The 22,477-nt window shown below is 50.8% G+C and overlaps 5 protein-coding genes across 5 annotated transcripts; 1 reads left to right on the forward strand and 4 right to left on the reverse strand.

The window, feature by feature from the left end:
- Nucleotides 1-487: 487 nt before the first annotated feature.
- Nucleotides 488-827, reverse strand: KRP23_11224 (uncharacterized protein; the record flags this gene model as incomplete). Its single annotated transcript, XM_067881752.1, has 2 exons — nucleotides 488-582; nucleotides 650-827. 2 exons carry the CDS (start codon nucleotides 825-827, stop codon nucleotides 488-490), a joined length of 273 nt encoding a protein of 90 aa, XP_067741036.1.
- Nucleotides 828-1,651: 824 nt separating this feature from the next.
- KRP23_11225 (uncharacterized protein) lies at nucleotides 1,652-1,990 on the reverse strand (the record flags this gene model as incomplete). The annotated part of the gene is made up of 1 exon (XM_067881754.1): nucleotides 1,652-1,990. One exon carries the CDS (start codon nucleotides 1,988-1,990, stop codon nucleotides 1,652-1,654), a length of 339 nt encoding a protein of 112 aa, XP_067741037.1.
- A 927-nt stretch (nucleotides 1,991-2,917) lies between these two features.
- KRP23_11226 (uncharacterized protein) lies at nucleotides 2,918-3,457 on the reverse strand (the record flags this gene model as incomplete). Its single annotated transcript, XM_067881755.1, has 1 exon — nucleotides 2,918-3,457. The coding sequence occupies one exon, from the start codon at nucleotides 3,455-3,457 to the stop codon at nucleotides 2,918-2,920; it is 540 nt and encodes a 179-aa protein (XP_067741038.1).
- A 2,416-nt stretch (nucleotides 3,458-5,873) lies between these two features.
- Nucleotides 5,874-6,290, forward strand: KRP23_11227 (uncharacterized protein; the record flags this gene model as incomplete). Its single annotated transcript, XM_067881756.1, has 1 exon — nucleotides 5,874-6,290. The coding sequence occupies one exon, from the start codon at nucleotides 5,874-5,876 to the stop codon at nucleotides 6,288-6,290; it is 417 nt and encodes a 138-aa protein (XP_067741039.1).
- Nucleotides 6,291-21,651: 15,361 nt separating this feature from the next.
- KRP23_11228 (uncharacterized protein) lies at nucleotides 21,652-21,949 on the reverse strand (the record flags this gene model as incomplete). The annotated part of the gene is made up of 2 exons (XM_067881757.1): nucleotides 21,652-21,703; nucleotides 21,765-21,949. The coding sequence occupies 2 exons, from the start codon at nucleotides 21,947-21,949 to the stop codon at nucleotides 21,652-21,654; spliced, it is 237 nt and encodes a 78-aa protein (XP_067741040.1).
- Nucleotides 21,950-22,477: the final 528 nt, after the last annotated feature.

Raw genomic sequence — 22,477 nt, forward strand, 5'->3', positions numbered from 1 at the left:
TAGCGAGAGAATCTCATTAAAACAGTGAATTGTTTGTGAATGAACTTGATCCAAAGGGTACTCATTCTCATTCACGCTATTGTTGCCATTATCGCTGCCATCATTTTCACCCAGCTGCTCAAATTGATGTTGCTGTTCTAGGCGAGTGCGAACACGAAACTTGTCGAAGGCTAGCGCTTGCAAGACCGAGAGAGCGCCTGCCGCTTCAGCTCGAGGAGAATCACATTTGCCTGCTAAGATAAACACAGCTGCAGCTCCGCCACATGAGCACGCTTGGCATCTTGGACATGCAGCAAATTACAGTTCAAATACGTCGTGCGGCGCCTGTAGTGAACATTCAGGAACATCAATAATAAAACAGCGTCCGTGTTGCCTCGACCCTGTCGAGAACAGTAGAACTTCTTTCAGGTATAGGGTGGCATTTTCGAGGTGGACACGACCTGTGACCACGACGTGTCCTCCGTTGTGAATACTGCAGTGAGTGCAATTATTCTGCTGGACTGAGAGCTCCGTGAGGCGCGTAACCTGCCTCTAGGATCACTCTCACGACCACCACGATGATGAACATGACGAAGAACTGGCCTACAGAGCACGATAAAGCATAGTTAGATCTGGGAACTATACCTACGTTGGACGAAATGGGCCTTACCTGTCGTTGAGTGGGGTGAGATGTTTCCGCATCCTGTAGAGAGGGTAGCAAAGACGAAATGCATGGACTGGTGGAATTTGAGCGGAGGGAGGCCCTGATCTGCGTAGTAACTCTCCTCGAGGAGCTGGAAAACACCGGGGGCCACCAAGATCAGGCTTAGAAGGAGGAAACACAGCATGCTAAGCTGGTACTCGAGACTGCACGGCGCGGTAGAGTCTCAGTACCACACGAAGGATACGAGAAAATACGCGCAATACGCAAGATTGTTCCGTGGCCACCGCCTAATGGCGAGCTGTACATTTCATAAAGCACCGATTAGTTGGATATTTGTATTTGCAGTCTGGAAGAAAATTTAATACCGTTGCTCACAGGTGCTATCAACTTGATAGTATCAAGTATGTAGCCAAGCTGATTCTGTACAGCATACATGTGCCAGTGCATTATCTAAAGGAGATGGAATTATCGACTCGCCGCATGCAACTTGAACTCGAGATTGACACCCAAACGTAGTCTGCTACGAAGAGCCCTGTGCACACAACTTTAAAGACGGGCTGTCGTCGTCGAGCTCAGGATTCGTGTACAGAGTCAATCATCAATCAAGGGGTTAATGACTGTCTATATGAAATCTCAGGTGGCAGCAGCAACTAGCTCTAAGCTGAGCGCCACATTGGCAGCTTCAATCGTAAGGGCCTGTAGGACTGTCCACACAACCACTAAATACCAGCACAGAAGTAAAAAAACTCCAACGCAGCTAACTGCTGTAATTATTTACCGTGCGTCGTTCTTTCAGAATCCAGACCTGCAAGTCCCTCGACCTTGGCTGGTGAGGGTCGTCGTGCCGCCTTTGTAAGCAGCCGCCGTTTATAGGAGACCTCGCGCTTTGACACTCGCAGCGCCGCTTTTCGACCTCCACATCCTCAAACGCGACGTGAATCTATCGGTCGTAGCGTTCGAGGGAGAATGAGCCATATCGAAGGCGCTTGTATTTGACGATTTTGCTGTCTACATGTTGACTTCCGGGTGTTTGGCCCTGTACCGTTCATTGTACGCCTTGACCCACTTGAGGTACTTGTCTCCGATCTTGGTAGGAATCTTCTGCAGCATCGACTTCAGTCTGCTGAGACTGGGGACGCCACCTCGTTCCTCGTGTATGGATTCGTTTTCTTCAATAGCTTTCTTGCTGCCCTTGAGGTAGCGACCAGTGTTGTCAACCCTGGCGAGAACGGGGCTGGAGTTGGCCACAGCGCTGACGACCTGGGCCGAGTTGTCGGTGACGGTGAGCCCGTTGGTGCAAGAAGCGAGAGTGGCAGCCACCAGTAGGACGACATAGTTTGCACGCATGGTAGTGAAGCGAAGTGAGAGCAAATTGCGAAATGATGTTGCGTGAAGACCTGTACATATACAGAACATGTTGCGAGTCGCTGTCACTGTCAGTGGCAGTGACAGTTTGTCAGCGAAGCAATGCGCAAAACGTTCGGTTTGCTCCATTATGGGATCTGTCGGGAAGTACTGGTCGAGGAATACAAGGCAGTTTTTGTTAAATACATGTAATAAACCCTGCGTACTATTATAAGTGTCGTCGTTAGTCAAATTCTCTAATATATCACACATTTTCAATTAATCATGCAGTCATGGGGGGTTAATATGTGCTACATTCGGTTTAGGACCAAAGCCAAGAAGGTGTCTTGCTGAGGAGCAAGGCTGCCGAATGGCAACCCCTACAGAGGATGGTGGGAGGGTAAAATCAGTTCTAGCATGCCGATCAAGTCGCTTGGTTGCCGATCTCGATGGTGCTTGGCCTGAGTGGCGGATGTCGTAATGCGAGGCCGAAACCCAAATGAGCAACTTGTAGACCGCGTGGCGACCGGTGAGTGGGCAACCCTGGTGTCCGTTTTCTGCTGATGTTACAACTTGTTTCTGGTGCTGCTGCAACATGAACTCTGCTGCAACATGAACTCTGCTGCAACTTGAACTTGACTACCAGGTAACTTGTCCTGTGTGCTCGACGACTTCCTTGTGCACACAATTTCGTCAGCTCCGTCTGCTTATCCGCTTCGCTCACCAGCTTCACTACCTACACATACAAATAAACCGATTACATGAACCACGGAAACGCAAAAATGTCTGCTCGCAGAATTTATTCAGGCATTGGGCCAATGTCCGATGCACTCAAGTAGAACGTCGCCAAGGGATGCAGATTTACCAGCACGATCTTAACTGAAGATCCGAATACAGTCGTGTTTATTTTCGCTCTTAGTCGGTTGCACACTAATAATTCTCGTTAACGTACACGATAGCGCCGACAGAAAGTGAAATGATTCCTACAACCGCTAGCATCTTCAATACACTCTTCGTCACGCTGATTGCAGGATGCACTTCCTTCTTTTTCACAGCCGTCTCCAGCTTTTTGACGTCTGCTGCGTTGACCTTAATCGGATTCTGTCCCACCGCAGACTTGACCTTACTGAGCTCCGGACTCTTCGCCACCAAAGCCTCGACCTTTTGAGCACTGGGGTTCTTCCCTAAGAGAGCTTGGAGTCTGTGAATACCAGGCAGGGTGTTGAAAATCTCCTTCAGCTTGGAGTAGCCTGGTAGTCCTCTCTCTTCGTCCTCAGTACGCGTAGACTTGCCGCCGGTAGTCACTGCAGCATTATTCAGTCTTCGGAGAGCGGGGGTCTTGGCATTGCGCTGCATGCCCTCACTGTCTGCGATCACGCGGTAGGAGTCCGTCGTCAGGGCGGTGGCAATTTCATAGCAGCCAGCTGCAAGGGTGAACACCACCAAGAGCAGGAAGAAGCCGAGACGCATGGGGCGGTGATAGTGTTCAAACGTGGATTGCACAATGAGCTCCGGACTGCCATTGGCGGCGCAGACCTCATGCAGCGACTGCTTATGTACTGCTAAGCCAGCTGGAAACTCGTCGTCGTCGTCGGCAATAACCGTTGCCTGAAAGTGAAACTCTCAAGTTTGCCTATTCCAAAAGGGTACAGTTTCCTCAAAATATCCGCCATGATCTATGCACGATGAAGAGCAGGAGGAGGCTTTGCCGGCGATGGGGGGCAGCACACGGGCACAGCAAAGGGCACTTTTCACAAATGTACCGCAGGACGATCACGGAATCGATATCGGAGGGATTAAAGATGTGAAAGCGGATTTGTACTTGATTTATTCACATCAATGATCAGAAATATCGGGATATCGAAACGACGAGGTGCACTTAATGAGAGGGACCTCTGTACTGCATACCCACTTCGCACTCAGATCGAGATTCAAAAGTCCCGCCCAGAATTCGATTATCGTCGCAGTGGACAAGTGTCAAGCGAACCAAGGGGAAGTGGATGACAGTCAAGAATAAATGAGAGATCGTCCTCGAGAACCGCCGTAGACGTCCAGTCCCTTCGCTCTCGGAGCTCCTGCGCTGGGCTCAATTTGCCTTCTCTGGCCGCGCATCCTGAACACTCTCCGGAAAGCAGAAGATATCGAGCGCAAACCCCGCATGGTGAAGACCCCTATAAACCACGTGCTGAACCTACGGTGCCCGGACGACTAGAGGATTTCCTCCAGCAAATGGAGCAGGAAACTTTCCGACGGCTGGATGACGGGCTTCATGAAGCGCCACGACCGCCGATTCCGCCAGCTGCATGGAGGAGCTGACGCAATGTATCACGCACTTCCAATAATACCCGAGACGAAGCCCGTGGGGAAGACTATCTACCACGTAGACCAACTGCAGGCTATGGAGTGAGTTCAGGTCGCGGTACGAATAGTCTGTGTGCCCGCCGAATTCATCGGTCGAGTCGTTTAACCGTCGCCCTCTACCCGGGACAGCTTTGCCTTTCGTCCTGTGTTCGTGCGGTACCGGTGATTTACTAGATAGTGCACTGGTAAGGAGAAGCTGTTGCGACGGTAGGCGATCTATTTCTTTCTGCATCGTACGACCCAATGCAAGAATTGTAGCGAGACACTGCCACCTCCAATGCTGGATGTAAATCATTCTCCTCGCCTCCAAGGTTATGGCGCATCATTGCTCAGTGGTTCCCGTGGAACTTCCACGTCGTAGAGTTGACGTTGCTCTGAATCCAGTTTTACTGAGCGTGGATCGAGGCACGTAGAGTTATCGACTTAGATTCCACCAAAATCATTGATCAGCTTATTTTTTAATACTGCACCTTCGCTCCGTAAACGCAAAATTGACCAATGTATCAAAATGCTGGCATGTTGGAATGCGTTTTAAGAGCCGGCCAACTTAAGTGATTTAGACAGAATTTATCATACCATTCCAACGATGAACACACTCATCGACAATGCGTAGCACTATTACCGCTGATCTGCCGTACAGCAATCTGGAAACCTTATCGCTTTATGGCCATGTACTCACGGATGTTCTCGCCGTGAACTTCTTGGGGTGTTTCTCCACAGGAGCCTTGGGATCCAGACAACCCCTCCCTATCCTTGAGGTCTAATACAGTCGGCCTTGCCTTCGATAGTCTTATCGATATCCCAAACGCTGCCGACGCGTTAGTACAGTTGCGAAGTTATCTTTATACATCTGAGTCAGCTCTTGTAGTTTTGATATATCTGTGCCATCGCTTAGCATTGTCACCACGACGTTTACCCAACCTCTTTCAGCAACAAGTCGTTCAACTTGTGTTGGAGCAGACATTGAAAGAGGTATCCAAATTGCAACTTGCAAGGAGGCCTTGCTCCCGAACAAAGGGTGAATGGCTACACTCAAAGATTCGGAACACGATTTGAAGTCAAATCCCAAAGACATTGTTCTTGTTGGTAGAGTGTTTGCACTGCAAACTTTGCAGGTTACATGACGACATGTACTTGCGCTTATTTAATAAAGTATGATATCAATACAAGTACCGCTACATATTTGTATAGTCTGCAGTGCCCACTCAATTTGCGGCAATATAAGCAATTTTTCCTAGTGAAAACTGCTTTCGAACCGTATCTCGTTCAGTTTGCATATGTCAATCTCTTGAGATGGTGGATTGTAGACGCTTCTGCATATTGGTACCTAATTGGCCCCCCTTGATATGACGTGTGTTGGTTCATACTGCATAAAATAGCATTTTGCAGTGTACGGACAACATGCCCTGGTCTGGAGCCAAGAGACCACCGTATCCGCTGTGAGTCTACTAAGACCCTTCATTTCCCGTTTGATCTGGAAGGACTAACATCAACAAGTCGACGTATTACCTCGCTACAGCCGACCATGAAGCTAAGCTACTTTCTGCTGCTGGCAGCGACAATTTCCATCCTGTGCAGCGCAAATTTCGCCAACGCCGAAGCCATTGCCAAGTTGAGAGACCAGGACACCAACGCCAAAGTTGCCGAAGATGTTACGCACCGAAACTTGAAGGGCAGCAAGAAGACCACGACTGAAGGCACTGTTGCAATCAGCGAAGAGAGATTGGCACTCCCGAGTGTGAAGAACGCTGTCAGCAAGCTTAAATCCATATTCTCGAAGAACCCCGACCTCACCAAGACGTTGAAGCAGACAACTCCTGGTGTAGGGATCAATCTTCAGAATCCCGCAATTAGAAAGGAGATGAAAATTGTGGGAGCTCTTTTGGCGTTTATTATCGGCACTCCACTTCTTGCCGTGGGAATCAGTCGGATCACTGCATAGTGTATAGTAACCTAGAAATAAGCTTATATCTGTTGGTTGAGAAAGATCTTGCTACATGTAGCTCGTAGTTTTAGAAATCAACGGCACAAAGTTGTTATTCGTAGCTTTGTGATCCATATTCAAACACTTCCGTACAATTCATGGAGTAATGGGATTTGTTTTAGCTACTGCAAAACTAAACACTAGCAAGCCGTGCGCCTGATCCTTGCTGAAAATATTAAGAATAAAGTTCGAGAAATGTACTCCCCTCACTCCGTTGAGAATAGCCTGAAGATTTTCAATAAGCGATCTCCAGTGGTGCATGAGCTAGTATACTATACGCATAATGAAGACGCATCCTTCAAGTACTTCGTATTATCCTAGTAGGAAAGATTTGTTAATGAATTACCGAATCATCTCAACCACTTTTGTGTAGCATGATCTTGTATGCGTCCGGAGGGTCGAGAAGCGGAATTTCCATTCTTACAACTAAATAGGCCAACAATCACTTGTGTCGAGCATTCGTACGACAGTTTGACGACAGTGATATCATTGGTCAAAAGTATCCGGCAAGCGCGACAAAACTGAAGCAGAGCGTTCAAGTGGGTGCGTTTGTGCTTGGCGTCTTCTCTTCCTCTGTCTTAATGCAAGCGTTGTTGCTCTGTTCGTGTTCTGTCTCTCTAACTAGACGAGGCATTATGGTGATCTTGAGTTGTGTTAACCGACGAGAGCGACGAGAAGAGCTAATCGGCAGACCGTTCACCTCAGTAATACACAGCATCGCTGCCTGCTGTACAGTCATAGAGGTAGGTGGTTGCGCTCCAGTCTCGCGTTCAATTGCTGCAGAAATGTGCTGCATCATAATTCGCCACTCTGAATAGGTTTGCCGCTTCCTCCTCGTAGATAGATCACCTGTGCCTGCTCCTCCCTGGTTGCGCTCAGCTTCGATGCGCTTCGCTTCAGACCGACGAAAAATGTCTTCGTGTCATCAATGTAGGCGACAGCGAGTGGCAGTTTCTTCTGCCGGAAGATATCTTTAATAGCACTTCGATAGCTGCTGAGGGTTGTAGCCTTGAGAGTTTTTCAGTATCGTTCATCTTAGCTAGCAAAAAGGCCTCAAAATCTTTCGGCGTAAATACATTGACGTCAATTTCACCGTTAGAGTCAAAGTACCTCGCAGAGTCCGTCTTAGTCGCATGAATCCATGTAGCAATGCCGCGGCGATAGCTGCGGTAAGCCGTTTGAGTCCTGGAGGTTGTACATGCGCGGCGAACGTTCTCCGCGTTGAGAGACTCGGTGGGTGGCGTTGAGGAGCTCGGAATAGCACCATTGCTTCTCGCAATAATGGTGGGGTCTTCGGGGGAGGACGATCGCGCAGAACGGGATGAGGGCATGGGGAAATGCTGGGAAAAATTCGATTCATTAACTTAAGATGGGGAAATGCTGGGGGCTGAGGGCTGGGAACTGGAGACTATGTGAGTTGCATTGAGCGATTTTAGCCAATGATATAGCTCAGTCTGTCGTATGACGAGTTGTCGAACGAAATGCACATCGAAATCATTGTTGGCTAGAAAATAGGACACATAGTAAAACCTAATGTAAATCTCGATGATAATTCACATTGATGGCAAAACATAAGCCACGGCAGCTCTCAAAAGACAAGATATGTCTTACGAAAGCGCATGAATCTAGTTTCTTTTTACAATATAACCTCCGCCACCGTATCACGACAGCCGCAGCTAGCGTTCGCACGAACTCGAACTGTATTGCTGCTGACTCTGTTATTAGTGTAAACAGGTCGATGGCGTGAGGCAGTTCTCCATTTGTTCATCTCGAAGCTGTATAGCAAAGTACCTGACTACATAGTACCCCTCATGGCAGCGGTTGTTTAGTATTGTAGGAATCACTAACAGGCTTACACGTTTATAAACGCCACTTACATGTAGTAGAGTTCACAGACATGGCACTGCGGTGGATATACCACCTAAGACATGTGTCTTCTAATTTAGTTGCTGACAATGCAAGAGAATGACTTATGAAGCTTCGAGTTAAGAATGGAAATTCCGCTTCTTGATCATCTGCATGCATGCAAGCTCATGCTACAAAAATGTCGTTATGATGACTCGGTTATTCATTTACAAATCTTTCCTACTGGAATGACCTTGATGCATGAGTTTTCATTCTTCGTACAGTATATCAGCTCATGTTGAATGTAGAGTACTACTTGAGATCGCTTTGGTGAAATCTTCAGTTTGTCTCGACGTGAAATGTTATTCTCAACGGAATGAGGCCAGTACAATTCTCAGACATCGGAATTTATACTTTTCAGTGCGCACGATTGCACCCCGAGCGGCCCGTCATACCGCGCTCAGCGTAAACTACGGATTTCACCCACCCGTCATACTGCAGTCCCCGTAAACAGTATGATTTAGCATCAGTACTGCTGCGGAGTCTATTAGGTAACCTTATATGTAAGGAGAGGCCAACAACTGCCTGCCCATTGGAATTCACTTCGAAATTTACTTTGCAACGCGCAACACGTCACAATCAGCTCTTAGCTCCCCAAACAGTGCCAAGCTCGCTGGAGGCCATCAATCATGCGCACGACCCAGTTGCTTCTACTCGTGGTCGCCACTTTCATTGCGTGCTGCAGTGCTGTCACGAACGCTGAAAACTCTATCCAAGTTAACACCTTGGCGACCGACTCCATCACCGAAACTGCCACGAAAAGACATCGCTATCTCAAAGGGAGCAAGACGACAAGTGATTTGGCTACTGTGGACGAAGAGAGATTTACCCCTAGCTTTGGCATGCTCCTTGGTGCGTTAAAGCTTCCGAATTTCCAGGGTCTCTCGAAGTTTCCTCTATTCCAGAAACTTGCTGTGATTTACAAGAAGTTCGGCAAGAAGGTTGGTGATATATACCTGAAGATGGCGAAGAAGAAATACGACTCCAACCCGCAGAATTTCATTTAAGTGAAATTTGAGGTCTGTGTCAGAGTCCTACACAGCTATGAAGTTTGGGGTAAAGCTACGTGGAATATCATACGCCATTTTAGCTCTTATTGATCTCAATGGATCAGCAAATGTTCGGTAAAAGCTCTTATCGGAACCAGTGGAGAACTACGTTTTGTATAGCGAGGCACAAGCGGTCTGGGTCGCCATTAAAAGCAGAAACCAGCCACCAGCTCGAAGCTTCATAAGTCATTCTCTTGCATTGTCAACAACTAAATTAGAAGACACATGTCTTAGGTGGTATATCCACCGCAGTGCCATGTCTGTGAACTCTACTACATGTAAGTGGCGTTTATAAACGTGTAAGCCTGTTAGTGATTCCTACAATTCTAAACAACCGCTGCCATGAGGGGTACTATGTAGTCAGGTACTTTGCTATACAGCTTCGAGATGAACAAATGGAGAACTGCCTCACGCCATCGACCTGTTTACACTAATAACAGAGTCAGCAGCAATACAGTTCGAGTTCGTGCGAACGCTAGCTGCGGCTGTCGTGATACGGTGGCGGAGGTTATATTGTAAAAAGAAACTAGATTGCTGCTGGTGACTGGTTCTGCTTTTAATGTCGATTGCGAGCGACCCAGATCACTTGTGCCTCATTATACGAGACTTCGTTCTCCTACTGGTTTCAATGAAAGCTTTTTACGAACATTTGGTGAGACGTTGAGGTAACCTGAAGAGTTAAAATGGCGTATGCTGTTCCACGTAGCTTTAAAGCAGTACCGTTATAAAACTTTTAAGTATTTAAAAATAAGTAATAAAAAAGGTAACATTGAACTGCTACAAAAGTATTCATAACCCTACTCGCAAACAAACCATTCCCATAGCGCCCGCGCGTAGCGGGCATCCAGAGCTCTAGTTTTGAGCGTCAGAGGAGTACAACAAGCGCGTGAACGCTCGTTCAAACAGCACAGGTGCCAATTGGTCGTAGTACGGACACATTTTTTGCGCTTTTGATGTCGCCCTCATCCGTAACACCCTGGCCGGTATTGGCTCGCCAATCCTCTGCTCGCTTGAAACTCGCCTCGAGACTCTTGATCTTTTTGCGAATGTTGTCGTTCCTGCGGTGCGTAATATCGACATCTATCATCCTGCCGTTGATTATCCCACACAACGACTCCATCGACAAACCGGAGCGCTTCACCCTTCCTTTCCACTTGCAATAATTCCCCCCTGTCGTGATCCAGTCCAGGAGGATATCCATGGATCCAATCTGGTGCCGAACCATAGCCTAAATTTCGAGCCTAAAACGAGATTGGACACCCACTATCGAACCGACCATTCTCCCTTTACCGAGGAACTCTGTACATGTATTATGCCTAACCCTGACCGAGTTGTAGAAAACAATGCTTCGTTACACTAAGATAGTAATCTGTGGACTGGATTTCGCTCTCCCTTATATTATAAACAGTTTTTTTTTCATGGTACCGATCGGCATACCTTTTAGTAATGTGTGGTCATCAACCTGGATGATGACCACTAACACACCATGTTTTAATATTAATACATACAGATCACTTGTATACGGTGGATTGACTCGGTTCCATAGCTGTGCAGAAGACCATCGCTGTGGGCTAACTTGTGTTGTTGTGGAGTTTTCGTGGCGTCCTCATGAAGATATCCCACTGGCTCTGGCTGCCAGCCATTGGCAAAGAATCACTAAACGCTCACTTTTGATTTCTTTGTGCCAACCACAAGCTACTCCTAACAGTACGACTCAGAACCCCAGCTCCAGCGATGAACATCGGACGCCTCTTCGTTGTCGTGGCTGTCGCGTTCTTCTCCGTCGAGGCCGCCTCGATTGACCACGACAAAGTACAGCCGTTCCCTCAACCGGACCCTGTTACAATCACCGAAAAATCTGGCGTCAAGTTCAAGCCGGAACTCAAAATTGACACTGAAGACGGATGCGTCTCGTACCCCGCTGTGAACTCTGCGGGTGAGACCAGCGGAGGCCTTAAAGGAACCAAGGGTACTTCCGCTTGTACGGGTCCTATATTCGGCTCACAGGTCTACGGCCGTGCTGAATGGTACAACGACGTCTGGGCCATCATGTACGCCTGGTACTTCCCGAAGGGCTTTTGGAATGGACGCGCATATTGGCGCCACGATTGGTCCAATGCTGTTGTGTGGATCGACGACCCCGCACTAGAAAACCCGACAGTATTGGGTCTGTCGCTATCAACGTCCGAGAACAAGTATGGACACAAGTATGTACCTGCAGAGGCGCTTAGAAATGGCACCACTCCAAGCCTTTATCGCATGATGCCCACATATAAGTGCGCTGCATTAGCGCTTTATTACGCTTCTGGCGATGTCCAGGATCTGATCATGTGGGGTCAGCTCACGGACGCAGCTCGTGCTGCACTCAACGACCAAGACAATTTTGGCCGCACCGAAGTACCGATAAACGACGACCATTTCCTCAAGCATCTCGAGAAGGCGTGGCCATTTTAGCTGCGAATGCTGCTTCTGGTCAGTGTAAGGGGAACTCTGTTTTCTTTGATGACCAAAACAACCCCAATGTGTGCATACACAGAGTGCCCCGTACTTCAGCGGAGGTATAACACAATATACCTAACACACATAAAAAATAAAAATACTTCAGCGGATGTACCATGTTACTACAGGTCATAGTCAACTAACTATCTTAATATGAGACGGCGTGAAACAAAATAATGCTAGTTAACCATTTAGAAAATTACGAGCTGGGCACACCATCGTAAAGGGGAGAGTCTCAGCTACACGTAGAGCTCCCCAGCACCAAAATCCACGTAGTCTTCGCTGAGTGAGGGTCTCTGAAAAAATGTGTTGCCTCGAGATCTGGCCGAACTCGATTTTTTTTTATTGATTGACTGGGGGTAAACTGAACCAACGGAGCCGTTGCGCCTATTCCGAGCTCCTAATTCGACTTCTTCTTTGTTATAGACGCAGTATTATGAGCACCAAATTCTGAAAATCAAAAATCGAGGTGTATATTTAGGATTTTGGTAGCGATGGAAACAAGAATCATTTTGATTTACCGAGAACAAAACACTGCCCGGGCTCGGAAATCGCATCAGTCACGACGTTTCCTTACGTGGTCTTTTCTTCACATGTGACGGCTCCTTCGCCATGGATGCTTCGTCTCGACCACTGCGATCTCCTTCAGCTGGCTGCTGCTCGGTTTGCATTGCCTCGGCTTCATTACCGGCACTGTTTACTGCAGCTTCACTTGGTGGATCACGCTTCGTTGCTGCTTCTCTTCCAGCTTCTTTCTCTTGGCGGATGCCTTTTGACGTGCAGCTCGAGCCCTCTTGATCTCGTTTGCTTTCCGTTCGTCTTCGTCGTTCGGCGGAGCGTACAGTGCATCGTTCACAAACTCTTCTGGAACGTGTGGACGCACTTTGTTGTACAGTTGCTGGATCTTCTCGGAGTTTGGTGGGGGGTTGGGCAGCAACTCCAAGTGGCTAGTGAACAGTACACGCACGCGATCCGCATCCACGACAATTCCATCGTATTTGCGCCGCAGATCTTAAAGAACTGGTGAGGACCTTGGACCTCTCTGGCAAGTCACAACCCCGGGGGAATCGCTCTTCATGACGAATATCTGAAACTTCCGGATATCCTTCAGGTCCTTGTAAGCCTCCTTCACTACCTCGCGGTACTCTCTGAACGTATTGTTCTTATTCGGCACGTGCACGAGTGCTGACGTAGCCGATGCGTCGTTGACCGCTTCTAGGAGGCGATCCATCGTCCATACATCCACCCGACTCAAGTGCTTTCGCACGTGCCCGAACCCGCGGTCGACTGCGTTCTTGGTGTGCCCCTTAACGAAGAATTTCAGCTCCACAGTCTCCAAGTCACCCATGTGTGCCAGTGCGAGCAGCGCCTTCAGCACGTAGTTGTTTTTGTTCTGACCGCCACAATTATCAGCGTAGATCGTTAGCTTTCGGTGGCCGCCTGGTAACACGATCTTGTGGATGAAGTGATGCAGCAAGGAGTTGACCTCGTCTGTACCCTTGCCAGCTACCGTCTCGTCGTAGATGTAGTTGTATTGGATGGTCTTGTTCGCGTAGTAAATACCAAACATGTTGACACTTCGCAGCGACAGGAAGTACCACTGCGACGGCGTGCTGGTCACACTTGGTAATGTGAGGTTCTGACTGTAGTCTATAATGAGCACCGCGTGGTCTTCGCTTGCAGAAGACAGATCCTGGTTGTACGCTTCCCTTAAGTCCCGAGTAAATCAAAATGATGTTAGTTTCCATTAGTCTAAACCAAAATGATGCTTGTATCCCGCAGGTACAACGAACCTCATGTGTCGAGCTGCTTCGGTGTGTCGCCCCAGTTCTTCTGTCAGCTCAGCAGTAACCCCGCTCCGCATCCGCGCGCAGTAGATGCTACAAACGTCGCAAACATTGCTGCGCTGGGACCTGATGCGAATAGTGTTCAGGATCTAAACTTAAGTTAGCGTGCTGTCTTCTTAAGCAACCGAGTAAGCATTGCCGCAAGCAGCATGTCGCAGGGCATGTTGCCTTTGAACAATGCTTGCACTTGTGGTCCGGACCGGTCCCGTGGAGATCGAACCGTGCTACTCGAAATATTCGAGTAGAACTCAAGCTTATCACGAACGTGAAAGTGCGCAACTTCGTTTGAGGTTGCTCGCAGTTGCTGAAAGGTGTTCAAGTGAAGGTTCCCAAAGGTGCGCGAAGATGCTGAAGGTTCTCAAACACAAGTTGCTTTAACGGGAGTCATTATCCTGAGGTAGCGAACTACGCCAAGGTGTCCATGGCAGGCAGCGGCATCCTCGTTTCTGCGCTCTCGGATAGAATCAACACTGGCGATCGACACAGGCTGTCTTCGTTCAGCCTGGCGTTGCCGCTGCAACTGGGGTTTTCGATTCTGGGGCCCCCGACGTGGGTCATGGTGGGCAGCATCTTCTCTAGGGTTATTAATACAGGCCGGGTAGGGGTGGCGACGTTACCTTTTTAACGCTAAATAACGTTTTATTTTTTACAGTTAAAAGGTGTCCGAGTTAGACGTGCTTAGCTCAGAATAACACACAATTCACAGGCTTGTTCATTGGTCAAGATCAAGCCAATCACCGAGCCAGGATTCGTGAAAATGGGGTAAACCACATATAAGATGTAGGGTATTGCCATAAGAAACGTTGATTCAGGGGGAACTTCCAAGTTGGTCCACGACGTTCTGCTCGTTGCTGCTCCAGAGTTCGATTTCGTTCTTGCTCGTGATTGCTGTGAGTGACAAGGAGGCAACGGCTGAAAGAGAAATGTCACTTCGTTTGTAGCTGTGTTTACGTACATGTATAGTGAAGGCAAGTGCACGACTGCTTTTTTGTAAGCAAACTGCATTTATCGGTTGGCGAGGTTGAACAGCAACGTGAAGGTTGTGAGATTGAGGTCGTGGACATGGGGAGAATCGAAGGCCAATGAAGATTGTGGGCAAGGCGTCACCCTGAAGCTCAAAGCCATTTCCCTGCTGCGTGAGACAGCCTGTAGTGTTCACCAGGACCAAGAGGGTTTTCCGCCTTGGAAACATTTCCCTTAGTGTAACACGACATCCCTGAAAAGACGAAATAAAGATCTCATTGTGCTATTTTCTATCAAGAGCTTCCGACACTTCGCCCTACCAGGTCTTCTCCTGAACCTAGTGCTACGCAGAAGACGCTGCGCGTAACCAAGGAAGTGTCTCCTAGGTCGGAGGGAAGCATTCTCACTGATCGGACTTCGACCGACGGCGGGAGGCGCTCAAGCTGGTCGAAGGAAAGCATTCAAGCTGATCGGAGGAAGGTGCTCACGGGTGTACCAAACCCGTGGAGAAACCATTCCTGGTCAAATGCGAATTGTAACAACATGTTGGTGTACAGTCTGTCATCCTGAACGACACGGTGTTCCCTGGACCAGGGATTCTGGCAGCCTGCCAGAGAAGGGGGTCACTGCTCTTGATCAGACCAGTTTGATCTACCAGGATTGTTGTCGCTGGCTACGTGGTACCAACAAGTTGATGGTATTGTTTGGGAAACCGTGGCTCAGCACTCTGTGATCTCGGGTAATCACGTTCCCTGCATACATATGCATCTGGTGTGAGCAGAAGCCTGCATAGTAGTTTGGTAGGGCAGAGCTCAAATGCCCTATATTGTCAGGTGTTTGATGGATGTCGACGTGCTGGAGCCACATGCATAGATCTTGCATACTGGGCAGACGGTCGGTCAGACAGGATGACTCTAGATCCTAACACAAACACTGAATCCATGGATTCGCGGAAATCACCAAAGTGTGATTATTTTTGAATCCTCCGTCATCGGCGCACATCGTTTGCTGCCTTCTCCTCGCTCGCATACACTCGTCAAGACTCGTGCACGTTTGAAACAAGGGCTTCAGAGTGACTCGCTACACGCAAAGTCTCTAAGGTTATGAGCCCAAGCTCTACGAGCTTGAACGAGAATGAACAATACACCAATGAATGCGGGTGCGGCAACTGCCCAAGATGGGAGAGCAGGACAACGACTCTACGGAAGGAACAAACCTCTTAAGTACGAAGAAGAGGGCGGTTTCGATCTCTACAAGGCATTGCTGAGGTCGTACCTTGCCCAACGCGGATGACGGGGCGTCATCGACGGCACAGAGGTGCGCCACGCGACGGACGCAGCCGTGCAGCAGCAGTTTGATGAAAAGGACGGGCTGGACAAAGATGCGATACGTCGAGGCGTCCTGACCAAGGATGCGATGAAAATCTGTGTGCTCGAGAACGATCGTGAGATGTGGCTTGCATTTGATCAAAACGAGACCAAGCATGCATTTTCGAACGTTCTAATGGTTTGGAAGAAACTATACTCACATTCATTCTCTGCTGGTATGAATATGGATGCATACCTTGACGACATGGAGCTGATGCGCTGTCAACTGCGCAATATGAACGACGTAATCTCGGACGAGGACATGGTGAAGGTCATTCTTCAAAGCGTTGCATTTGAGTACCGGGGTGTAGTACGGATCTTCGATAAGGCCGTACGTGGAGGCAACACTCCATCGCTCATGGCCCGCAACACTCTTCGCGGTGAGGCAGAGCTAGACAAACAGCGTGATATGCTGAACGGCAAGGGTACCAGCAAAGAGCCTGCCGAAATCATGCAAGTTCAGAAGCAGGAGTCAGAAGACCAAGATCAGCATCGACAGGGCGGTGGCAAGCGGTCCAAACAGCAGAAAGGTGCCGCCAAGAAGAAATTCAAAGCGCAGCAGCAACTGAAGGCTCAAGGTGGCGAGAAGAAGTCATCTTCGATGGCGTTGATACGCTGGAGTGGATCAGGGTGCGCAGATGACAGCACGAAGCCATTCATTGCAATGGTTCGAAAAGCTGCGTGTGAGACATCAGTGGCTGCAGTGAAGAACTCATTTTTTCTCGGTGTTGATTAGATGGTTGACATGGGTGCTGGTTTTCATGGGTGCACTAACTCGGCGGCGTTCATGATCCTACAGGAAAACACGATGTCTTTCGTTGGATGGAGGGACGAAACTAGCCAAAGCGAGGCTTTCAGACAGATACGGATCTGTACAAGTGACCAGATGTCTGGCAACGACGTGATCTTGGACCTGGTTATCGGGTTGGGTTCACTGAAGGCGGCGAACTCCAACACGACATTGGGTTGTGTTGCGTGTCAGATGGCAACGCAAAACCGGCGACCATACAAGCGCCATGACAAGAGAAGGAAAATTCTACATGAGCAGCTCATGTCGGGCGTGTGTTACGTTGGACTGGAAACGACGGGTAGCAATCGTTACTTTCAATTGGTGCAGGACGAGGCCTCGAGGTGCAAGTGGTGCTTTCTATTGCGCACCAAAGGAGAGGCAGCGCAGGACGTCATGAACCTGATCCTGCGGCTGGAGAGAGGGCACGTGATAAAGCGATTTCGTGCAACCAGGGAAAGGAGTTCCTCAACAATAAGTTGATGAGCTTCTTGGTTGAGCATGGGGTCCAGCTGCTGAAGACCAACGCGTACACTTTTGAAGAGAACTGTCTGTCGAGAATATCAATGGGAATTTGCTCAACAGGTTTCAAGCAATTCGTCAGGCAGCTGGTCTTCCGTCAGCACTGGGGGGGGGGGGGGGGGGGGGGGGCTCTTATACGTGGTAGATGTGGACAATATGAGTCCACCAAGGCGTTCACAGGCACAAAAACGGACGTGCACAACTTACATATCTGTGAATGTGTAGCTTGTGCGCATGTTCCGAAGGTGAAGCGGTCGAATAAGCTGAGACCGATAGCAGTACCGACACTGTTCCTCGGATACGCGGAGAGTTCGCTGGAATATCGACTACTTGATTTGCGCAGTGGAGGCCCTATTGAACGGCGTGACGTGTCTTTCCGGGAGGTCATTACAGTGGATAGCAGATATGTGTATAATTTACTTGCCATGCGCTGAAGTGGCACACAGGTGGAGCTACCGGTGAACGTTTCTTTCGTTAAGCTACCTGATGATGGCGTTCGTGACCACGGACACGTACGCTGTGGGCATGCGGACGTGGGAAATCGTGTCGAATCCGAGGACGTGGATATGGCGCTAGATGGGCCACAAACTAGGCACCAAAAAGCCGTGGTGAATCAAGCGATGGCAGCAGTTCCAGTGATGACTTTAACTTCAGGGGGAGCTTCGGAGTTGCCGATGTACGTGGTGCTACTAGTGACAGTGGGAGGTTTTGTTGGTGGGTGTGATGTCACACGCTTGCGTGTGGGTTACACGCCTGCAGATCCCGGATGGTGCGCTCCAAGATTGCATATGTTGCATGTCAAGGCGTGTGGGGTGCCTTTAGGATCCCATGCTGTGCATTTGGGTGCGTGTGAGACACGCAAAAATAGAGTTTGTTGTTGGGCGTGTGGCTGGCGTTCCGTAGCCCGAGTGATTAACGGGATTGGTGTGTAAGCCAACTGGCGCGGGTTCAAATCCCACCATATCAAGGATCGCATATCATGCTTTTCGTGGCATGGCAACACTTGTAGCATGTGGGATGCGCATTTTTATGGTGCCATAGGGCTCGCAGGACAGACAGGTAGAAAGTAGAGCAGACCAAGTTAACTCAATCAATCTCACTCACTTTTGGCTTTTCAATCTCGGCCCGAAGCCGTCTTCTTCCTACCAACCTCCGCACGCGTAGATAGCCAACTTTCTTTTCTTTTGCACGAAGTACGACAAGTTCGCCGAGTTCATCTAGCGCATGTGCACTTCAATCGCCAATTGGGTCCCCACAACAGCATATACACCTGCATGTCCTCTCCAACCAACGCGGCGCTCGCAAAGACAGCGACGACCGAGCTCGAGATACAACCCAAGCACTTGGGTGATGGCAACGACTCTATTCCAGTGTATGCTGATTGGATTAGTAGGCGGGCTGCTGAACCCTACAACAGTGCGTGAGACGATGGCGTCAGACAATACTTCAGAATGGCGGCGTACAATGGACATGAAATCCGCCAATCTGATCAAGAACATGACGTTGGAACTGATGCCTCGACCTAGGTCGACGAAACGGAAACGAGTCAACATTTTGACGTCGTTGTGGGTGCTCGTGTTCAAGTGAAACGAGTAAGTTGATATAGAGCGGTTCAAAGCTCGTCGTGCTATCCGTGGTTTTATTCAGAAATTTGGCATTGACTATTTGGCTACGTGCTCCAGTAGTGCGCATTGAATCAGTACGGCTGGTACTGGTCATTGCAATCATGCTTGGACTCGATTGCCAGCATGTGGATTTTATTACGGCTTTTCGGAACGGGGAACTCACTGACGTGGACTCTACATGGAGCAGCCCGGGGGCTATCAAGACAAAACTGATCGAGTCTGCCGGCTGTTAAAGGGACTTTACGGTCTTAAGCAGGCAGCGAGGATCTGGAACGAAATCATGCACGTGTACTTAGTGCAGCTGAAATTCCAGCAGTGCGTGTTTGACCCTGGGTCTACTAACACGAAGTTGTGAACAGCATGATTGATTTAACTGTTTATGTGGATGCCATTGTCATCGCTATAAAGCCAGTTCAGATCACGGTGGTAGTGCAAGCACTAGGCGCCACGTTCTCGCAAAGCGGACGCGCTACCACTGCGCTATGCGCCCAGCAAGATGGAAAACCTAACCTCCTTTTTTGCCATCGCTTTCAGCCTCCCCTGCAGCGTGCAGCGCTCTCTCAACACCACCCATACCACAGCAGCTGCCTGCCACTGGGTGGCTGCATCCAGGACGTCGCTGGGTCACTGCACGACCACACGCCGCGCACACAAAAGCCGAGTCGTGTGCTGTGCTGTGGCCACCCACCCGAGTCATGGCCTCACGTCTCGAGCAGCCGTGACGCTGGCGTCGATCGGGTTTCTGGTTGGCTCCAGCAACGTGACCACGACGTCGGCCGGCCGTTTTGAGGCGTGCATCGACTTGAGCAAGCCAGACCGGTATCGGTTGGTATACGGCAGCACAGGCGAGTGTGCGGCCGCGTCCTCGGCCATCCCAAGCGTTTGAGAGTGCCGGAGAGCATAACTGGGCGGCGTCTTTAGGCGTCCGCAGCGTTGCTAGAGGAGGTGAGTCGAACAAAGAGTTGGACACACCGGGGATTGAACCCGGGGCCTTCCGCTTGCAAAGCGGACGCGCTACCACTGCGCTATGCGCCCAGCAAGATGGAAAACCTAACCTCCTTTTTTGCCATCGCTTTCAGCCTCCCCTGCAGCGTGCAGCGCTCTCTCAACACCACCCGTACCACAGCAGCTGCCTGCCACTGGGTGGCTGCATCCAGGACGTCGCTGGGTCACTGCACGACCACACGCCGCGCACACAAAAGCCGAGTCGTGTGCTGTGCTGTGGCCACCCACCCGAGTCATGGCCTCACGTCTCGAGCAGCCGTGACGCTGGCGTCGATCGGGTTTCTGGTTGGCTCCAGCAACGTGACCACGACGTCGGCCGGCCGTTTTGAGGCGTGCATCGACTTGAGCAAGCCAGACCGGTATCGGTTGGTATACGGCAGCACAGGCGAGTGTGCGGCCGCGTCCTCGGCCATCCCAAGCGTTTGAGAGTGCCGGAGAGCATAACTGGGCGGCGTCTTTAGGCGTCCGCAGCGTTGCTAGAGGAGGTGAGTCGAACAAAGAGTTGGACACACCGGGGATTGAACCCGGGGCCTTCCGCTTGCAAAGCGGACGCGCTACCACTGCGCTATGCGCCCAGCAAGATGGAAAACCTAACCTCCTTTTTTGCCATCGCTTTCAGCCTCCCCTGCAGCGTGCAGCGCTCTCTCAACACCACCCGTACCACAGCAGCTGCCTGCCACTGGGTGGCTGCATCCAGGACGTCGCTGGGTCACTGCACGACCACACGCCGCGCACACAAAAGCCGAGTCGTGTGCTGTGCTGTGGCCACCCACCCGAGTCATGGCCTCACGTCTCGAGCAGCCGTGACGCTGGCGTCGATCGGGTTTCTGGTTGGCTCCAGCAACGTGACCACGACGTCGGCCGGCCGTTTTGAGGCGTGCATCGACTTGAGCAAGCCAGACCGGTATCGGTTGGTATACGGCAGCACAGGCGAGTGTGCGGCCGCGTCCTCGGCCATCCCAAGCGTTTGAGAGCGCCGGAGAGCATAACTGGGCGGCGTCTTTAGGCGTCCGCAGCGTTGCTAGAGGAGGTGAGTCGAACAAAGAGTTGGACACACCGGGGATTGAACCCGGGGCCTTCCGCTTGCAAAGCGGACGCGCTACCACTGCGCTATGCGCCCAGCAAGATGGAAAACCTAACCTCCTTTTTTGCCATCGCTTTCAGCCTCCCCTGCAGCGTGCAGCGCTCTCTCAACACCACCCGTACCACAGCAGCTGCCTGCCACTGGGTGGCTGCATCCAGGACGTCGCTGGGTCACTGCACGACCACACGCCGCGCACACAAAAGCCGAGTCGTGTGCTGTGCTGTGGCCACCCACCCGAGTCATGGCCTCACGTCTCGAGCAGCCGTGACGCTGGCGTCGATCGGGTTTCTGGTTGGCTCCAGCAACGTGACCACGACGTCGGCCGGCCGTTTTGAGGCGTGCATCGACTTGAGCAAGCCAGACCGGTATCGGTTGGTATACGGCAGCACAGGCGAGTGTGCGGCCGCGTCCTCGGCCATCCCAAGCGTTTGAGAGCGCCGGAGAGCATAACTGGGCGGCGTCTTTAGGCGTCCGCAGCGTTGCTAGAGGAGGTGAGTCGAACAAAGAGTTGGACACACCGGGGATTGAACCCGGGGCCTTCCGCTTGCAAAGCGGACGCGCTACCACTGCGCTATGCGCCCAGCAAGATGGAAAACCTAACCTCCTTTTTTGCCATCGCTTTCAGCCTCCCCTGCAGCGTGCAGCGCTCTCTCAACACCACCCGTATCACAGCAGCTGCCTGCCACTGGGTGGCTGCATCCAGGACGTCGCTGGGTCACTGCACGACCACACGCCGCGCACACAAAAGCCGAGTCGTGTGCTGTGCTGTGGCCACCCACCCGAGACATGGCCTCACGTCTCGAGCAGCCGTGACGCTGGCGTCGATCGGGTTTCTGGTTGGCTCCAGCAACGTGACCACGACGTCGGCCGGCCGTTTTGAGGCGTGCATCGACTTGAGCAAGCCAGACCGGTATCGGTTGGTATACGGCAGCACAGGCGAGTGTGCGGCCTCGTCCTCGGCCATCCCAAGCGTTTGAGAGCGCCGGAGAGCATAACTGGGCGGCGTCTTTAGGCGTCCGCAGCGTTGCTAGAGGAGGTGAGTCGAACAAAGAGTTGGACACACCGGGGATTGAACCCGGGGCCTTCCGCTTGCAAAGCGGACGCGCTACCACTGCGCTATGCGCCCAGCAAGATGGAAAACCTAACCTCCTTTTTTGCCATCGCTTTCAGCCTCCCCTGCAGCGTGCAGCGCTCTCTCAACACCACCCGTACCACAGCAGCTGCCTGCCACTGGGTGGCTGCATCCAGGACGTCGCTGGGTCACTGCACGACCACACGCCGCGCACACAAAAGCCGAGTCGTGTGCTGTGCTGTGGCCACCCACCCGAGTCATGGCCTCACGTCTCGAGCAGCCGTGACGCTGGCGTCGATCGGGTTTCTGGTTGGCTCCAGCAACGTGACCACGACGTCGGCCGGCCGTTTTGAGGCGTGCATCGACTTGAGCAAGCCAGACCGGTATCGGTTGGTATACGGCAGCACAGGCGAGTGTGCG

This window comes from Phytophthora ramorum, assembly GCF_020800215.1.
Source record: "Phytophthora ramorum isolate Pr-102 chromosome Unknown Phyram_PR-102_s0011, whole genome shotgun sequence".
NCBI classification, from domain to species: domain Eukaryota; phylum Oomycota; class Peronosporomycetes; order Peronosporales; family Peronosporaceae; genus Phytophthora; species Phytophthora ramorum.